Source organism: Heteronotia binoei, chromosome 6, assembly GCF_032191835.1.
Source record: "Heteronotia binoei isolate CCM8104 ecotype False Entrance Well chromosome 6, APGP_CSIRO_Hbin_v1, whole genome shotgun sequence".
Taxonomy (NCBI): domain Eukaryota; kingdom Metazoa; phylum Chordata; class Lepidosauria; order Squamata; family Gekkonidae; genus Heteronotia; species Heteronotia binoei.
This window is the reverse complement of record NC_083228.1, coordinates 4,435,973-4,453,372: the sequence shown is the minus strand read 5'-3', so window position 1 is coordinate 4,453,372 and position 17,400 is coordinate 4,435,973. Positions and strand designations below refer to the sequence as shown.

The 17,400-nt window shown below is 43.4% G+C and overlaps 1 protein-coding gene across 1 annotated transcript in view; it reads left to right on the top strand.

Moving 5' to 3' along the window:
* Window positions 1–17,400, top strand: part of GBF1 (golgi brefeldin A resistant guanine nucleotide exchange factor 1) — a 223,322-nt gene that overhangs the window by 165,311 nt on the left and 40,611 nt on the right. Inside the window, exons 26-27 of the mRNA XM_060240967.1 lie at window positions 10,038–10,109; window positions 13,619–13,713. Of these exons, the coding sequence (XP_060096950.1) occupies window positions 10,038–10,109; window positions 13,619–13,713 (167 nt within the window). The remainder of the gene's footprint in view (window positions 1–10,037; window positions 10,110–13,618; window positions 13,714–17,400) is intronic.

The following is a 17,400-nucleotide window of genomic DNA, read 5'->3' as shown; positions in this document are numbered from 1 at the left end:
AGAAGTCATATACCATCTATACATCATCTTAAAACAGTTTTCTTTAATACTTTGACATGTTGAAAGTTTCATAGAGTTCTTCCACAAATATTCCCAAGTTTCCATCTGTATTTCTTTATTTACATTAATTGCCCCTTTGATCATTTGAGATTTCACTACTTCATCTTCTGTAGACCATTGTAGGAGTAATTTATATACTTTTGAAATTAATTTATCATTGTCTCCAAGCAGAACTTTTTCCATTTCTGTTTGCTCTTTCCTTATTCCTTCAGTTTTAATATCATTCTCCACCAAGCTCTTTATTTATTGCATTTGGAACCAATCATATTTATGATTCAACTCTTCAGCAGTTTTCAGTTCTATTTTGCCACTTTGTATTTTTAATAATTGATTATATGACAACCACTTTTCTTCACCTATCTCAGCTGTTATTTTTATTACTTCAGCTGGCACTATCCATAACGGTCTTCTCTCATCTCCATTTTTCTTGTATTTCATCCAGGTATTTAGTAAATTACTCCTTATATAATGGTGAGAGAAAAAAACATCCATCTTCTTTTTTCCATAATACAAATACGCGTGCCAGCCAAATTTATTTCTGTGACCTTCCAGCGCCAAAAGTTTTTTATTTAACAACGTTATCCTTTATTTCATCCACACTAAACAAACTGCTTCATGATATAATTTTAAATCTGGTAGTTGAAATCTGCCTCTCTCTTTTGCATCAGTCAAAATTTTCATTTTAATCCTTGGTTTCTTCCCAGCCCACACAAATTCTGAGATTTTCCTTCGCCATTTATCAAATTGTTTGCCCTCCTTCACAATAGGAATAGTTTGAAACAAATACATTATTCTTGGTAAGATATTCATTTTAATTGCAGCTATTCTACTCAGCAATGACAAATTAAGCTTGTTCCATTTTAGCATGTCTTCATCCATTTTACGCCATAACTTCTCATAGTTATTTTTAAAGAAGTCAATATTTTTCATTGTAATCTCTACCCCTAGGTACTTTACCTTAGAAGTGACTTCACAGTCCGTTAGTCTCTCTAGTTCTTGTTGCTTAATCATCTGCATATTTTTACACAGAATTTTTTATTTTTCTCTATTAATACAAAGTCCCTCAACTCCCCATATTCTTGTATTTTAGCTAACAACAAAGGTGTAACTTGTATGGGGTTTTCATTTATAAACATTATATCATCAGCAAAAGCTCCGTATTTGTAAGTAAATCCTTTTATTCTTAGACCTTCTATCTCTTTTTCCTCTTGGATCTGCATCAGTAATATTTCAAGAGTCATTATAAACAACAATGGTGAAAGCGGACAGCCTTGTCTGGTACCTTTGCTGATTTTCATACCTTCTGTAAGGTCTGCATTTATACACAACCTTGCATTTTGTTCAGAGTATATTGCTTTTATCATTCTTATAAAATTTTCTCCCAGCTCCATTTTTTCCATTACTGCAAACATAAAGTCCCAGTTTAAATTGTCAAATGCTTTCTCTGCATCTGCAAAGAATAATGCTACTTCTTTTTCTGGATGTCTTTCATAATATTCTACAATATTTACCACAGTTCTAATATTGTCTCTTATTTGTCTTTTGGGAAGAAACCCTGCTTGATAAACTTTATAAAGTTTATCAAATGTTGTTTAAGCCGTTCTGCCAAGATCCTTGTAAATATTTTATAGTCATTATTTAATAGTGAAATAGGTCTATAATTTTTTACATTCGTGACATCGCCATCTTCCTTGGGTATCAACGAAATAACAGGTTCTTTCCATGTGTTTGATATATTCCCTCTTATTCTTATCATATTCATCAACTTCTGCAGTTTTGGTATTAATTCATCTTTAAAAGTTTTAAAATATTTAGCTGTATATCCATCTGGTCCAGGTGCTTTCCCATTTTCATTGCGTTAATTGCTACTTCAACTTCTATTTTTTCAATAGGATCATTCAAAAATTTCCTCATATTTTCAGTTAAGGGCTCTATTTTTATCTTTTGTAAATACTCAGCCATCTTCTCTTTCTTTATTTTAACACCTTTAAACAATTTGGCATAGTATTTAAAAAATTCTCTTTTTATTCCCTCTTGGGTAACCACTTCTCTTCCATCTACCACAATTCTGTTAATAACTCTATTTTCTCTCTTTTTCTTCAATTGCCAAGCCAAATACATTCCCAGTTTATTTGCTCCTTCAAAGGATTTCTGCTGAAGTCTTTTCAAACTCAATTCCACTTCTTTATTTAACAAATGTCTCAATTGAGTTTGTAATATTGTAATTTCACTTAAAATTTTCTTTTTCCCTGGTCTTTTTCTCAACTCCCCTTCCTTTTTCTTTATTTCAGTTTGAATATTCAACAACTGTTTTTCTTTCATTTTCTTATCTTTATTATTCAAAGTAATCAACACTCCTCTCGTTACTGCTTTATAAGCATCCCAGACCGTCTGAAAGTCAATATCCTCTTTGTCATTCACTTGGGAAAAAGCTTTAGTTTGATTTTCTAGGTATGTCACTGTTTCTTTATTCTGTAGCAAATCTTCATTCAATCTCCATCTTCTCAATTTCTTGGACAATTTTGTAATCCACATTATTGGGTTATGATTTGCCCCAATTTTAGGTAAAATCTCTATCTTTCTTGTTATAAGACCTAAATCTTTAGTTCCCCACAGCATGTAAATTCTAGAAAAAGTTTTGTGTCTTGCTGAAAAAAAAGTATAGTCCCGAACTTCAGGGTTAAACTTCCTCCATATATCTTCCAAATTTTCTTGTTTAACCAATTCAAAAAAAGATTTTGGTAATTTTCCCTCTTTACAATTATTTTTTTCCCCTCCAGATCTATCCAATGAGTTATTAACTTTTCCATTAAAATCTCCCATTATCAAAACTTGGTCATAGGTCAGTTCATCAAGCTGTTGTGTAATGTCTTTTAAAAAAGCATCCTTTGCACCATTAGGCGCATACAGTCCCAATAACAACGTTTTTTTCCATTTAATATTGTCTCTACTGCTACAAATCTTCCATCTTTATCTTTAAACACTAATTTTGGCTCCAATTCTTGTTTAATATACAAAACCACTCCCCTTTTCTTCTGTTCAGCTAATGAAAAAAATTCTACTCCCAATTGTTTGTTCCATAAACATTTATAATCCTTTTGTTTAATATCCACTTCTTGCAAACAAATTACCGTATTTTTCGCACCATAAGACGCACTTTTTCCTCCCAAAAAAGTGGGGAGGGGGGAAAGTGTGTGCGTCTTATGGAGCGAAGGTACCATACGTACCTTCCTCCGGGGGGGGGGGGGGGTGATCCGCTGCCTCCGTCCCGGCGCTTCCCGCCCCTGCCTGCCTGGCTCCAGCTCTGACGCTTACAGCAAGCGCCAGGATCGCTCCCTCCGCCCTCCGATCCCAGCGCTTGCTTTAAGCATCAGCGCTGAAGCCAGGCAGGCAAGCCGGGAGAAAGCACGCCGCCCCCTCCACAGCCAGTGCTTGCGAAGCGCTGGGTTTGCGGAGGGGGCGGGTGCTTCCTCTGTCCCTGTCTGTGTGACTTCAGCTTGTGCTGATAGCAAGGGTTGGGTTCGGAGGCAGCCAAGCCTCGGATCCCAGCCCTTGCTATCAGCAGAAGCTGAAGCCAGGCAAAGAGGAACCCCCCCCCCTCCGCAAACGCAGCGCTTGGCGAAGCGCTGGGTTTGCGGATGGGGGGGGGCTTCCTCTGTCCCTGTCTGCATGGCTTCAGCTTCTGCTGATAGCAAGGGCTGGGTTCGGAGGCAGCCAGGCCTCGGATCCCAGCCCTTGCTATCAGCAGAAGCTGAAGCCAGGCAAAGAGGAATAACCCCCCCCCTCCACAAACGCAGCGCTTGGCCCGAGGATTGCTAGGAGACACATCATTCTAGATCAGGGGTGTTGAACTCATTTGTTAGGAGGGCCACATCTGACATAAATGGGACTTTGTGGGGCCGAGACATGTGTGTCCTAAAGTGTAATGCCAGATAGAGGAGATGCAGACTTTATAAAAAACACAGGCAAATACAATTAAAGATATTATTTTTTTCACTTAAAAGGTAGGAGAATAGTGGGATTTTGCAATTTTAAAAATAAAACATCAAGAAAAAGCATGAAAACTAAACTAAAAATATAAAATGCTCGCAGTTTGGGAAAACATGAAATGGCAGCCTGGGAAAACATGAAGTGGCAGGGCATTTCAAGCTTCTTCCCCTCCCCCCGGGCGTCTACTCAGATTAGCAGTGGCTCTCCAGTATAATACCCTCCTTTGGCTGTGGGTTCCCAAGTTAAAGTACTCCGTAGGCACTAGTCCTCATGTCCAAAGCTGACTCAGAGCATCAACGCTCAGTTTGCAAGGACACAATTCCAGGAAGCTTCAGACAGACAGAAAGAGAGAGAACAGGGGGAGCATTCCAGAGGGTGGGGGCTGCCACCGAAAAGGCTCTCGCTCTGGTGGTGGATAGCTGAGCATCCTTTGACCCAGGGATCATTAGGAGATACAGCATTCTAGTTACATCTACATCATTTATGCCTCTGCACACACTATAGCTGAAGCCAAAATGTACTTCAGGAAACTTTATTCTGGTCTGGAAATTTAAAAAAAAGAAGAACAAACCTGAAGAGAAACTTTACCTTCCCATTCATTCATGCCCAAACTTCTGCAAATACTCCCTTCACAAGCCTAGGTTCTAGCCTTGCAAACACTGCTGGTGTATTGATGGCTTAAATAAAACAACTACTGCTGGACTCAGTTGGGATTTCTCTCACCAAAATGGAGAAGTAAAAGTGAAGAAAGTAAAGCCTGCCTTCATCAAGTCACCAGCAATAATAACAAGCGTTCACTAAGTCCTATATATCCAAAATTTGGGGCGGATTTCGATACTATAGGATACTTACTATAAGCCTACTAAATAATACCGTAATGGTTCATTCCCTGAAACTGGCAAAGCTGAAGTTGCATTTGGCTGTACTTTTTCAGATTTTTTTCACAGCTATTTCTGTGGGCGCTCTTAAATGTGCACGATAGTTTTAGTTTAACCTGCAAAATGTATAGCTCTTTGTTACTCCTCGATAAATCTGTGTTCAGGATCACATCCAGATTCTGGTTCTCCACATCGTTGCAAGTAGCTACAGCACTGTCTGTTTGAGAGAGGGAGAAAGGGAGGGAGGGAGGAAGGAAGGAAGGGAAGGGAAGGGAAGGGAGGGGTGGGAAATAAAGCAAATAAGGAAAAAGAAAGATTGACAGAAAGAAAGACTGATAGAAAGAAATAGTGGGGGGATGGAAAATAAAGCAAATAGGGGAAAAGAAAGAGGGAAGGAGGGAGGGGGAGAGAGTTGGAAACAAATAGACAAAGGAAGGAAGGAAATAGGAAGGAAAAGGGAAGGAAGGAGTGAAGGAAAGGAGGGAAAAGAAAGAAAGAAAAGAAATGGAAAGAAACGGAATGGAATGGAAGCAAGTCACCTTTAAAACTGCTGACTCTCAGGAAGCCTGCCGCGCAGAGCAGCTTGGCCCCCTGAGCCCTGCCAGCCAGAGGGACATTGGGAGGCCACCCAACAAATGCGGCTCGGCCCCCTGAGCCCTGGCAGCCAGCCAGGAAGCTGCCTGGGCTGAGCCAGAATGCTGACTTAGGCAGTCGGAAGCCTACTCAGGCTGGCTGAAGTGACACTCCCGATGCGTTCCGGCTCAAAAAAAGCTCTACCAAAAGCCTTTTGTCCATAATGGTTTGATTAAATTTGTTCCACAATCTAGTGTGATTTGTGGAGTTGAGATCATTAAAAGCTGCATATAATCCTCCCCCTTAAAAGATGAGTATTTTTCAGCCAAGTGACAGAGAACTAGACAATGGTCATATGTCAAGAAACCCCATCTAAATCCTATCGTCTGTTCTTGCTCCAGTATGGTTTCTGATTCCATCCAATTCAGGAGCTTCTTTAGTAAACAGAATATAGTTTTCCCAGAGTAGAGAGAATGCTGATTGGTCAGTAACAGGATGGGTCACTTCTGGATCCCTTTTTAAATAGCTGGACAATAATAGAATGTTTCCTGAATCAGGTATTTGTCCACTGATGTTAATCTGAGTGAAAATGGGGACCAGACTATGGCCCACCATCATTCAAGCATAGATAGCTTCAAGAGGGGACTGGATAAACATATGGAGCGGAGGTATATCAGTGGCTATTACCACAGCGTATTGTTGGAACTCTGTTTGGGGCAGTGATACTCTTTATTCTTGGTGCTGGGGGGGCAACAGTGGGAGGGCAACTGCTGTAAGAGCTCTGTTAGCTCCACCTACCTCACAGGGTGTCTGTTGTGGAGTGGGGAGAAAGGTAAAGGAGATTGTGACCGCCCTGAGATTCAGAGTATGGGGCAGGATATAAACCCAATATGATTATCATCATCTTCTAGTGTCCTGGCCACACTGATGGACCTTGTAGTCCTTCTCCTCCTTCGTGGCTCTCTCCCATCCCAGATAATGGTTTACCTTTGAAGCACTGCACCATTTTGAAAGGGGAAGTTCCAATAGAACTGTGTAGGCTTTTATTACAACAATACTCTGCATATGGTAGGAAATCCACCCAGTTGTCTTTTTGGTGATTTATGTAACATCTGAGAAATTGTTCTAATATTTGATTGGTTCTTTTGGTTTGCCCATCCATCTCTGGTGATGGGCTGAACTGAGTCCCTGTTTTGTGCTCATCAGCTTCAAGAATTCTCTCCAAAATTTTGCCACAAACTGAGTCCCTCTGTCTGAAATTATTTTGTCAGAAAAAGAATGTAGACGAACTAAGTGCTACATGAATAGTTTGGCCAGGTGTAGGAAGTGTCAAGCATGCTATTTCTAAAAGATGGTTTATCCATACGTCTCCTTCCTCCCTTCCCCCTTCTCACTTCTCCTCCCCCCCACCCCAGTGGGTGCATAATAAAACCTTCTCTCCTCAGGATGTGTAGAGTAACCTTGTACTAAAGCAGTGTAAAGTGCCTCTCCCCCACATTCACACCGCCATGCCTTATCAGCTAGCAGGGAATGTGTGAGAAATTGAGACGTGAGCATTCCTTAGTCATAAAGAGACAGTAGGAAGTATCCTTTGAACCTTCATCCCCATTTGCATCTTTTTGTTACTCTTTTGAAGTTACCTGTAACCCTGCCTTTTGAACTAGCCTGTAAGACACTATGCAACTGTATATCCAGTATTACTTCCAATGTATCTGTCTACGGAGCAAGTCATAGAGTTTCAATAAAACAAGTCTTTGATTTAAAACAAAAGCTTGATTATTTTGAAATATCAATGCTTGACAGGAAGCTGTGGACATGCACAAAATGAGCCTGTTTGGAGAAAGTGTTTATGATTACCAATATCGCAGCCTTTCCTCTGCTAGGTGGACTCGCTTTCTAAGGGCAATTCAAACAATCTATGATGGACTGCAAGCCAGACTGAAAATCAATGGACATCTATTTTGAACCTATTTTGCTTACTATAGGTACAAGGCAGGGCTGCCCACTTTTTCCATGCTATTTGCAATTGCAATTGAACCGTCTAGAATAATGATCAAATACAAAGCTTTTCAGTCATGGGAACCAACTTTAAGATTAATCTTTTTGCTGATGATGTAATTATGTTTCTCACAGATCCACTGAATTCCATACCAGCAGCTGTTGATGAACTAAATTGTTTTCAATTGATCTCAGGTCTAAATCAAAATAAATCAGAACTTTATCCAATTAATTTAAGTATTGAATAAACCAATCAAATTCTATGTAAATCCTATTTGGGTATAAAAATATCCTTGTGTTTGAAAAAATTATTTAAAACTAACTATGATGATCTAATTGGATATTAAACACTGGAAAGCATTTAATCTTTTTTGAAATGAGAAACTAGATTTATTGAAATCCTTTATTCTACCTAAATTTATATTTTTATTTCATACTTCGCCAATCCCTATTGTTCCTGATAAAATTTATTCAAAACACTTCAAATAAATTCATATGGGATTCAAAAAAAGCACAAATCAACCTGGTTACTTTGAACAAGCCCACCTTTTTGAGTGGATTGGCTTACCCAAATTTAGAATTGTATAACCAAGCGGTTCAGTTAGCCAATTTAATCAAATTGGCACAATCAGATTCTACTCCAGATTGGAAAATAATTGAAATGTCGTATATTTTTCTAGCACAGCTGCATGAAGTCATTTTGAAAAAAAAAATACAGATCAGACAAGGTTAAGAGTAAATCCACTTTTATTTAACTTAAAATGACTTGAATGACTTAAAAAATTCTGTGATCTTTGTGCAATGGATAAAATAGCTTCAAACATTCATGTGTCAGAAACTGGGATGTTTATGACTAATTTTGAGGAGTTATGGTTCCCTTTTCTAAATTACCTTTCTAATCAAGATCCTATTCCATCGTTGCCTGATACTTTCAAAGCTTTACTTCTTATTTGAATATTCTGTAGACCATACGGTTTCATTATCGAAACATGTAGTCTTTTGAAATATATGTTAGGATGGTTTTTTGTTAATGCTATACAATTTAGTATGTTGCCTCTTTGATGCCTATATATTACCCCACTGATTGTTCATGTATTTACTTCTTGCAGTTGTTGTATTTAGTCTAGTTTTTCATTTATTTTAAAAAGAGCATTATAAAAGGTCACAAGGTTTTAGAAAAGAGAGGACTTTTTTTTCATTTGCTTCAGAGGGCAAAATAAGGGGAGAGCTGCATCAGAGCAGTCGCTCTCTCACTGGGTAGTTTCTGCAATAAGAACAGCTTACACCGACTAAGTCCCTTGCTTTGGAGCTTTGAAAGCTGACTTGATGAGGGCCCAGGCATCCTCCGCAGCCTTCCATGCCAGAGTCACCCTGGAAGACATCTACAAAGCAGCAACATGTTCTGCTCCCTCCACACTAATCAAGCACTGCTGGATGGATGTGGACTCCAGAGGTGAAGCTGCATGAGTGTTACAGGCAATCTTCTGTTAATCAGCTCACAGGTGCCTCCTCGGCAGTTGAGCTTGGTATTCTCCCGCAGAAGCCATGAACATAAGAACGTAAGAGAAGCCATGTTGGATCAGGCCAACGGCCCATCCAGTCCAACACTCTGTGTCACACAGTGGCAAAAATTTTGTATATACACACACACTGTGGCTAATAGCCACTGATGGACCTGTGCTCCATATTTTTATCTGAACCCCTCTTGAAGGTGGCTATATGAAGATGAAAACAGGGTTGCACTTAGCTGTGATCACTGTTGGACAAGTGGTCTTCTGTGCAAGAAGAAGAAGAAGATATTGGATTTATATCCCGCCCTCCACCCCGAAGAGTCTCAGAGCGGCTCACAATCTCCTTTACCTTCCTCCCCCACAACAGACACCCTGTGAGGTGGGTGGGGCTGGAGAGGGCTCTCCCAGCAGCTGCCCTTTCAAGGACAACCTCTGCCAGAGCTATGGCTGACCCAAGGCCATATCAGCAGGTGTGAGTGGAGGAGTGGGGAATCAAACCCGGTTCTCCCAGATAAGAGTCCGCACACTTAACCACTACACCAAACTGGCTCTCCAGGCACACACCCCTCCTTGCAGGCACACACCCCTCCCTGCCACCATTCAGGTTGTCCTCATGGCGGTGAAGGAACTGCAGAAAGGAGTGCGTACCCAGATTGTTACGTGACCCTTTGGGTGGGAAAAGGGGAAGCACTCCAGAGCTTAGAAGCTTCAGGAAAGCTTGGAAGCTCCTTTCTGTGACTGGCCTGCAATCATGCAGTTCCTTGTGTGCCTGCCCAGAAGACTACTTGATGAACAGCAGTCACAGGTAAGTGCAGCCCTGCTTTCCTCATTTGGTGATGGAAGAAGGGAAGTGCTGAGATTGAAGTCTTGTCTAGAAGTAAATTCCCCTAAAAGTGCTGCACAGAACCTCTCTGTGGACCTACACTCGGGACCTTCTCAAGGATTTTTTCATTTCCTTGTGCTACATATGTTCATGGATAGGCCCCTTTCTCCTGATGCTCATCCTTCTTAATTTTCTGTCTTACAGCAGTGTGACCCAGAGAAGCTGATAACTGAAAGCAAGTTTCTGCAACTGGAGTCCCTTCAGGAACTAATGAAGGTATGATAATGTCAGCTCTGCTGCTCTCTTCAATGAAAGGCACACTCTATGTTGAAGGAGGGGCCAGCCAGATGCTGCTCCCATGGATTGGAGGCTGTGGTTGGGTGGTTACAACAGAGTTGGCTGAAACTCAGTCCTGGTAAGATGGACATTCTGTGGCAGAGTGGGGGGACTCATGGTTGCGTAGCCAACTCCCAACTTTTGACAGTGTGCTCTTACCAGTGGCACCAACCAAGAGGAATCTGGACATGACCTTGGATGCCACTTTATCTATGGAGGCTCAGATTGTGCACGTTGCCAAGCTGGTGTTCTCCTCACTGAGTCATGTTAAGCAACTGGCTCCCTACCTGTCTCACCCTGACCTTGCCACAGGAATCCATGCAATGGTCACCTCCAGAATAGATTATTCTAATTAGCTCTGTGCAGGCCTATCCTTGCACCCGACCTGTGAGCTCCAACTGATCCAGAATGGGGGGGCCCTCGTATGGCATATATTCAGCCTGTTCTGCACAAACTGGATTGGCTCCCAGCGGAGCACCGGATTAAGTTCAAAGTACTGTTTTTGACCTTTAAGGCCCTTAGAACATCTGTGCCCTGCAGGAATTACTCTCTTTCCATAGAATAAAGTAAGAGTCCAGTCAGGCACCTTTAAGACCAACAAAGTTTTATTCAAGGTATAAGTTTTTGTGTGCCACACAGACTTCTTCAAATGAAATGAAATGGGAGAAAAACATTCAAATTTATAGACAGGATTGGAAAAAAACGAATTGGCACATAACATGATGTGGACATTTTGAGACAAAGCAGGGACAACAAGCCAAATGCACAGGGTCAACAGCTGTATGGACCCAACTGAGGGGAAACAACATTTGATGCAATGAAAATGTCAAAATAGGACATAAGTGTGTAAGAGAGTCTTCTCTAATTGTGGGAAAGTTAACTTTATGATGCCCATCTGCCTCCCCTCAAGGGTGAAAGTGGCAACCATTGCATGTTGTTCTGCTTGGCATTGGGTTGAGGACTATATTCTTTTCCACCATCTTGCAATATGCATTGATTTATTGTTTGTATGCTGCTGCCATTTCGATACTTGGTTTTAATTTGTATTTATTGTTCTGATTTTGTTGTTAGCCAGAAAGGGTGACCTAATAAATCCAGTTTATAAATGAATAACTATGGAATTGTGTGTGCTTGGGGGTTGGAATGAGGACACCTGTCCTGTGCCCCTTTAGGAAACACTGCAGGCTGTGTTGGCAGGAATCTGCCACGGAAGATTTGTCCGGGGTGTGTGCATGTGCTCTGGAGATGATGGATGATGGAGAGCCTGCAGCATTTTCTCTTGCCTCAACTCCTGTCATGCTCCCGTAATCAGTTTCTGTGCTGTAACAGAGGATCCAAATACCTGTGGAAAAACCTCCCCATTGACACACTCAGACTGCTGGGACTCCTTGTCACAGGGGTCCTGCAGACGCTTTCTCAAGTGCCTGCCAGGTGCTTCTAGTGAGCAGGTGGGGCTTTTGCCCAGCAGGGATTCTCATTGACTCTCCTGGTTTTTAAAGCCATCCTTGTGGCCTCAGCTGCCAGCACCACACAAGGATCTCTACTGTGTGGCTGAAGGTGAGCGGTGCACCTCTTGCAGCAGCTCTCTTGGGGGCTCTGCCCATCAGGTGGGGTCAGAATTCCAAAAGATTGGGGTCCTCTGCCTTGCAAGGGAACCTGGAAGGAATGCGGGAATGATAAACACAGTGTGAAGAACTTAAAGCGTAGAATATGCATGGAATAAAGAGTGTGTGTGTTTTTTTTAAAAAACACACACACAAATATTTTATAGAACGGGAGGGGGGATCAAAAGAAATAAAAAGTAGGCATCCTAAAAAGGTAATGGTAGTCCCCTGTGCAAGTACCAGTCGTTTCCAACTCTGGGGTGACATTGCTTTCACAACGTTTTCACGGAATCTTACATTGGGCAGAAAACTGGGATGGGTTACAGACAAGTCTTCATACAATTTCTTTCCCAAATGGAGTCAGGCACATTTCTTAGTCCTGGCATAGAAGCTGGAATCTGGTCCCATCTTCTGACAGTTGTGTGAAAAAAAGCTGCAGGCTGTAGAACCAGCCGTGAAAGCAACACAGCCAGGTGGATTCAGGTGCTGTAACGTCACTTCTGACTTACAACAATCTTATGAGCAAAGGACCTCCAAGACCTCCTCCCTTGAATTACTTTGCTCACCACTTGCCAGCTGTCCAGCCTGGAGGCCCTGCTTCCAGCACCGCCTGGGGTGGTCCTCCCCCCCCCCCCCCCCAAAATAGGGCTTTCAAGATATGAGATGATCAGAAGTTGTTTCCCTCGGCTGCCTTCTGTGCAGAACTAACCAGGGTTAGTTGAAAGGGCCCTGCCATAGCTCCTCCACCATTTCCACCCTCCCTTACTGCTTCTGGTTACTAGCTACCCTCCAGCGATTCCTCCTCTCCCATCCCTAGCAGAATATCTGTTCTCTTCTGCTGATGCGGAAGCCGCTCGGTCTGGTGTGTCTGCTGCAACCAGGTCCATCTTGAGTGGAGCCTCTTGTGTGAGTCCAAACTCCTTGGGGCGGGGACTGCTTTCTGCTCTGCTGACAGACACAAACCCCTTTGCCACGTTGAGGTGTGACTCCAGTGTATCATGTTGCAGAGTCTGAAAAAAGGCTGCTCTTCTCCCCCCCCCCCCCCCATGTCCTCTCTCCCCTGGTTTAGGTTTGTAGTGGTCCCACCAAAACCAAGGAAACAGGAATTGGTGCTTTTGCACCAGGGATATTATAGCATTGGAGAAAGTCCAGAAAAGGGCAACTAGAATGATTAAAGGGCTGGAACACTTTCCCTATGAAGAAAGGTTGAAACGCTTAGGGCTCTTTAGCTTGGAGAAACGTCGACTGCGGGGTGACATGATAGAGGTTTACAAGATAATGCATGGGATGGAGAAAGCAGAGAAAGAAGTACTTTTCTCCCTTTCTCACAATACAAGAACTCGTGGGCATTCGATGAAATTGCTGAGCAGAGAGGTTAAAACGGATAAAAGGAAGTACTTCTTCACCCAAAGGGTGATTAACATGTGGAATTCACTGCCACAGGAGGTGGCGGCGGCCACAAGCATAGCCTCCTTCAAGAGGGGGTTAGGTAAAAATATGGAGCACAGGTCCATCAGTGGCTATTAGCCACAGTGTGTATGTGTGTGTGTGTGTATATATATATATATATTTTTGGCCGCTGTGTGTCACAGAATGTTGGACTGGATGGGCCAATTGGCCTGATCTAACATGGCTTCTCTTATGTTCTTATCCTATTCCGTTGCTGCAGTTTCACTGAAAGATGTGACAGTGTTTATCCACACATGCTCACTCAGATTTCCACCTCTTTGTGAGCTGCTGCAGATGATGTTGGGAGAAGGGAACGGACATGCACAGACTTGTCCTGGGGGAATTTCCTGTCCATATCAGGTTCCAAATCTCTCTGATATTATCTGACTGCTTCAGGCTCTGATCTCTGTGACTCCTGATGAGGAAACCTACGATGAGGAAGATGCTGCTTTCTGCTTGGAGATGCTTCTGAGGATTGTTCTGGAGAACAGGTGAGCCTCACACGGACCCACTGGGCATGTGGAGAGGGTGCCTCAGAAACATCAGAATCTCCTTTTGAAAGAGGTTTGGCAAAGATCTTGACTTAACAGACTGAATTGCAGTCTTGTATTATGCCATTACTTGGATGGCCCAGGCTAGACTCATATAACCATGGAGTTGGAAGGGACCTCCAGGGTCATCTAGTTCAACCCCCTGCACAATGCAGGAAATTCACAGATCTCTTCCCCACATGCACCCAGTGAAACCTGCTCCATGCCCAGAAGATGGCATCAGGGGTTTTCCTAGGGGGGCTGAAGGAGGCAGTGATGCATCTGTTCTTAAGGAAGTCACCCAGTATTGAACCTTCCATTCCTGGGTAAGGTAGCTGAGAGAGCGGCAGACCAACAACTGCAGGATTTCCTGGATGATGCCTCCATCCTGAATCCCTTCCAGTCTGGCTTTTGGTCTGGCCATGGCACAAAGGCAGCTTGGGTCACCCTTGCTTACAGACTACCTCCGGAGGTAGCTAGATCGAGGCAGGTCAGTGCTGCTATTGCTCCTTGATTTGACAGCAGTGTTTGACACAGTCGGCCATGATCTTTTGACCCACCGCCTCACCAACGTTGGTATTCAGGAACTGCCTTATAGTGGCTTTCCTCCTTTCTTCAAGGTTGGGGACAGAGTGGTGCTGGGGAGAGGGTCTCCTCATTATTTCCATTGGATTGGGGGATCTCTCAGGGAGAGATTCTTTCCCCAATGCTATTTAACATCTATATGCATCCTTGCCGGGGTGATGCAGGAGCTTGGGCTTGGGTGCCATCAGTATGCGAATGACACCCAGGTGTGTCTGTTAATGAGCAGCCAGCTAGACTCTGGCGCAGACACCTTGGACCAGGCACTGAGGGCCGTGGAATTCGGCTCCCAGGCCTGGACGGGACATTATTGACCTTGTGTCAAGCCCCGATATTCCAAGAATTAGATCCTTTGTTATTTCAAATGCATGCATTTATTAGAATAACAGGAGATGCTTCACTGACACAGTCAGTGAAAAGACTAAAGCAATACAAGGTTACACATTCACTATATAGGACAACATAAACCGCTACTAAATGGCAGCAGTATTCAAACCTAAAGGTTACCAGGTTAACAGAAACACAGTAACTTTCCACTACAAAGCATTCTATCAGGGACCTGTGAATAGAGAAGAACTCTGGGAACCAGGGAGGGTGACACCTTGCATTCCACAGCAGACACAATCGGAACTATCTGGGGTCTTAAACAATAGCATGCCAGATTGCCAGGCCAGCTAAGCAGTAAATAACAGACAATAACAAGGCCTTGAGCAACAGTTATAGAGAAAATGGAGGGGCTTGACACCCTGGCACCCAGGGTTTGAAGTCCAGATGTGACCCTTGGTACTGACGGAGGCCCAGATCAGCCTTCTTTCACCTTCAGCAGGTTCGGCAACTAGTCCCTTGCCTCTCCACCCGCAACTTTGCGACTGTGATCCATGCAGTGGGCATTTCCAGATCAGACTATTGTAACTTACTATATGCGGGCCTGCCCTTGCACTGGAACCAGAAGCTACAGCTAGAGCAAAATGCAGCAGCTTGCCTACTGTCTGTAACATCTCCATGGGCTTACAGTCAGCCAGTCCTGCGCAGACTGCACTGGCTACTGATAGGGTTATGGATCTGTTCCATGGTGTTGGTCCTAACTTTCAGGGCCCTGAGCAGTCAGGGACCCACATACTGTGGGATCGCCTCTCCCTGAATGTTCCCCAAAGGGCCTTAAGATCAGCTGATAAACACCTACTGGCAGTCCCCGGCCCAAAAGACGTCTGTCTAGCCTCAACTTGGTAGAATGAGCTCCCCATGGAGACCAGGGCCTGCAGGACACGTCACAGTTCTGCAGGGCCTGTCAAACGGAGCTGTTCTGCCAGGCTTGTAGTTGAGGCAATGGACATCCAATATGACCAGCCTCTTCTACTCAAACTGCTGGCTTAAACCACAATGAAACTATTGGGCTGTGGTCTTGATAACTCAGGAACCAATTGATCAGACCATATCTATGAAATGTATGAGCAGACCCAGGGGAATCATAATGCCGTCTTAATGTTGGTTTTAATTTATGCAATTTTAGATTCTTAGAGATGGTTTATTGTATGAATTTTTATGCTGTAACCCACCCTGAGCCCGCCTTGGCGGGAATGGCAGGATAGAAATTGAAATGAATAAATAATAATGCTTTAAAACCCTCCAGAATCCCTGGCCAAACTTGCCTGGAGAAAAATTGCTGCCTGATCCCAAAGTGGTGAACAGCATTTCCCTGGGTGTGTAAATAATGGCCATGGGAACTAAGGAATGACGCAAGCCTTCCTGCCCTCCTTCTTACGATCTGCCTAAGTTCACAGAATCAGCATTGCTGTCAGGTTAGTCTCTGTTTGAAAACCTCCAAAGAAGCCTGTTTCACTGAGGAACTGCTCTGTCAGGAAGTTCTTTCTAACGTTTAGCTGGAAACTCTTTCAGTTTAGAACTGATCCTGGAGGGGAGGGGCTTGTCCCCTGGTTTCACAGTCGTATCTAAGCCTCGCCTCCCATCTCCACTATTTAAAACAAGAGGAAAACATACTCTCCCCTCCAAGTGCTGTCCACCATCAGAGTACTGCTCCATAGTCAGACTTGCTTTAGGGGAGCTCTAAAAAACCCCAGAGAGCTCCTGCTCTCAAAAAGAAAAAACTCAAAGGAGAAAAAAAACACAGCATAATGATCTGTTGAAACCTGGCTAGGTCTCCAACAAGTTGTCCATGCGTGGGCGGGTGGGACCAGTGGTAATTCTGTAGAAAAATAGGTGGTGGAGCTCATCCAGGGATTGTTATGCAGCCGCATATACTATTCAATGGACAAGGAGGTGGAACTCTCAGAAGGAGGAGGTGGAACTCTCAGGAGCTGTGCTCCTGTGAGCTTCCACTGAATCTGAGGCCTGAGTAGGACTGACCCACTTCCAGGACCACCAAGAAAGAAGCTTCACCGTAAGTGAAACCCAAAACTTCTGTTCTCTGGAGATCCTGATTGCGGGACGCTTCTTACTACTTGGAAAATAACAAAACGGTGCAGCCCAGGGCAATTTAAGCATCTTCCCTGGTTAGACGGTATGCTGTAGAACCTTCTACCAAAAGCAGTCTCTCCTGAGGCCAGCTTATCTATCCCGTAGAGCCTGGTAAAGGAATGAATCGACTTCCAGGTGGCTGCCTTGTAAATAACTTCCAGTGAAGGAAAGGAACTATAGGCTGCCCAAGTGGCTGCTCCCCTCAAAAGGGTGAGCTTATAATACTTTGGGAAGGATCTAAATCTTCAGCCTTCTAGGCCTTCGTGATACAGTCCTCCGACCACCAACATCAGGTGGAAGTCGCAAACGGCTTCCGTAAAGTCAAGACCTCAGTGGTGAATCTGAGGGGTTTAGTTCTGTCTGCGTAGGAGCACAGAGCCCTACGGGCATCCAAACACCACCACTCTTTCTTCCTGTCATGCTTTTGGTTAGAGCAGAATGAAGGTGGAACTGTGTGTTCTGACCTCTGAAACAGAATTAACTTTAGGAATAAATGCCTGATCTGGGGGTAACACAACCTTGTCAATATGAAAAAGACATAATTCCTTGTCTATGGACAAAACCCTCTGCTCTGAAAACTTCTTAGCTGAT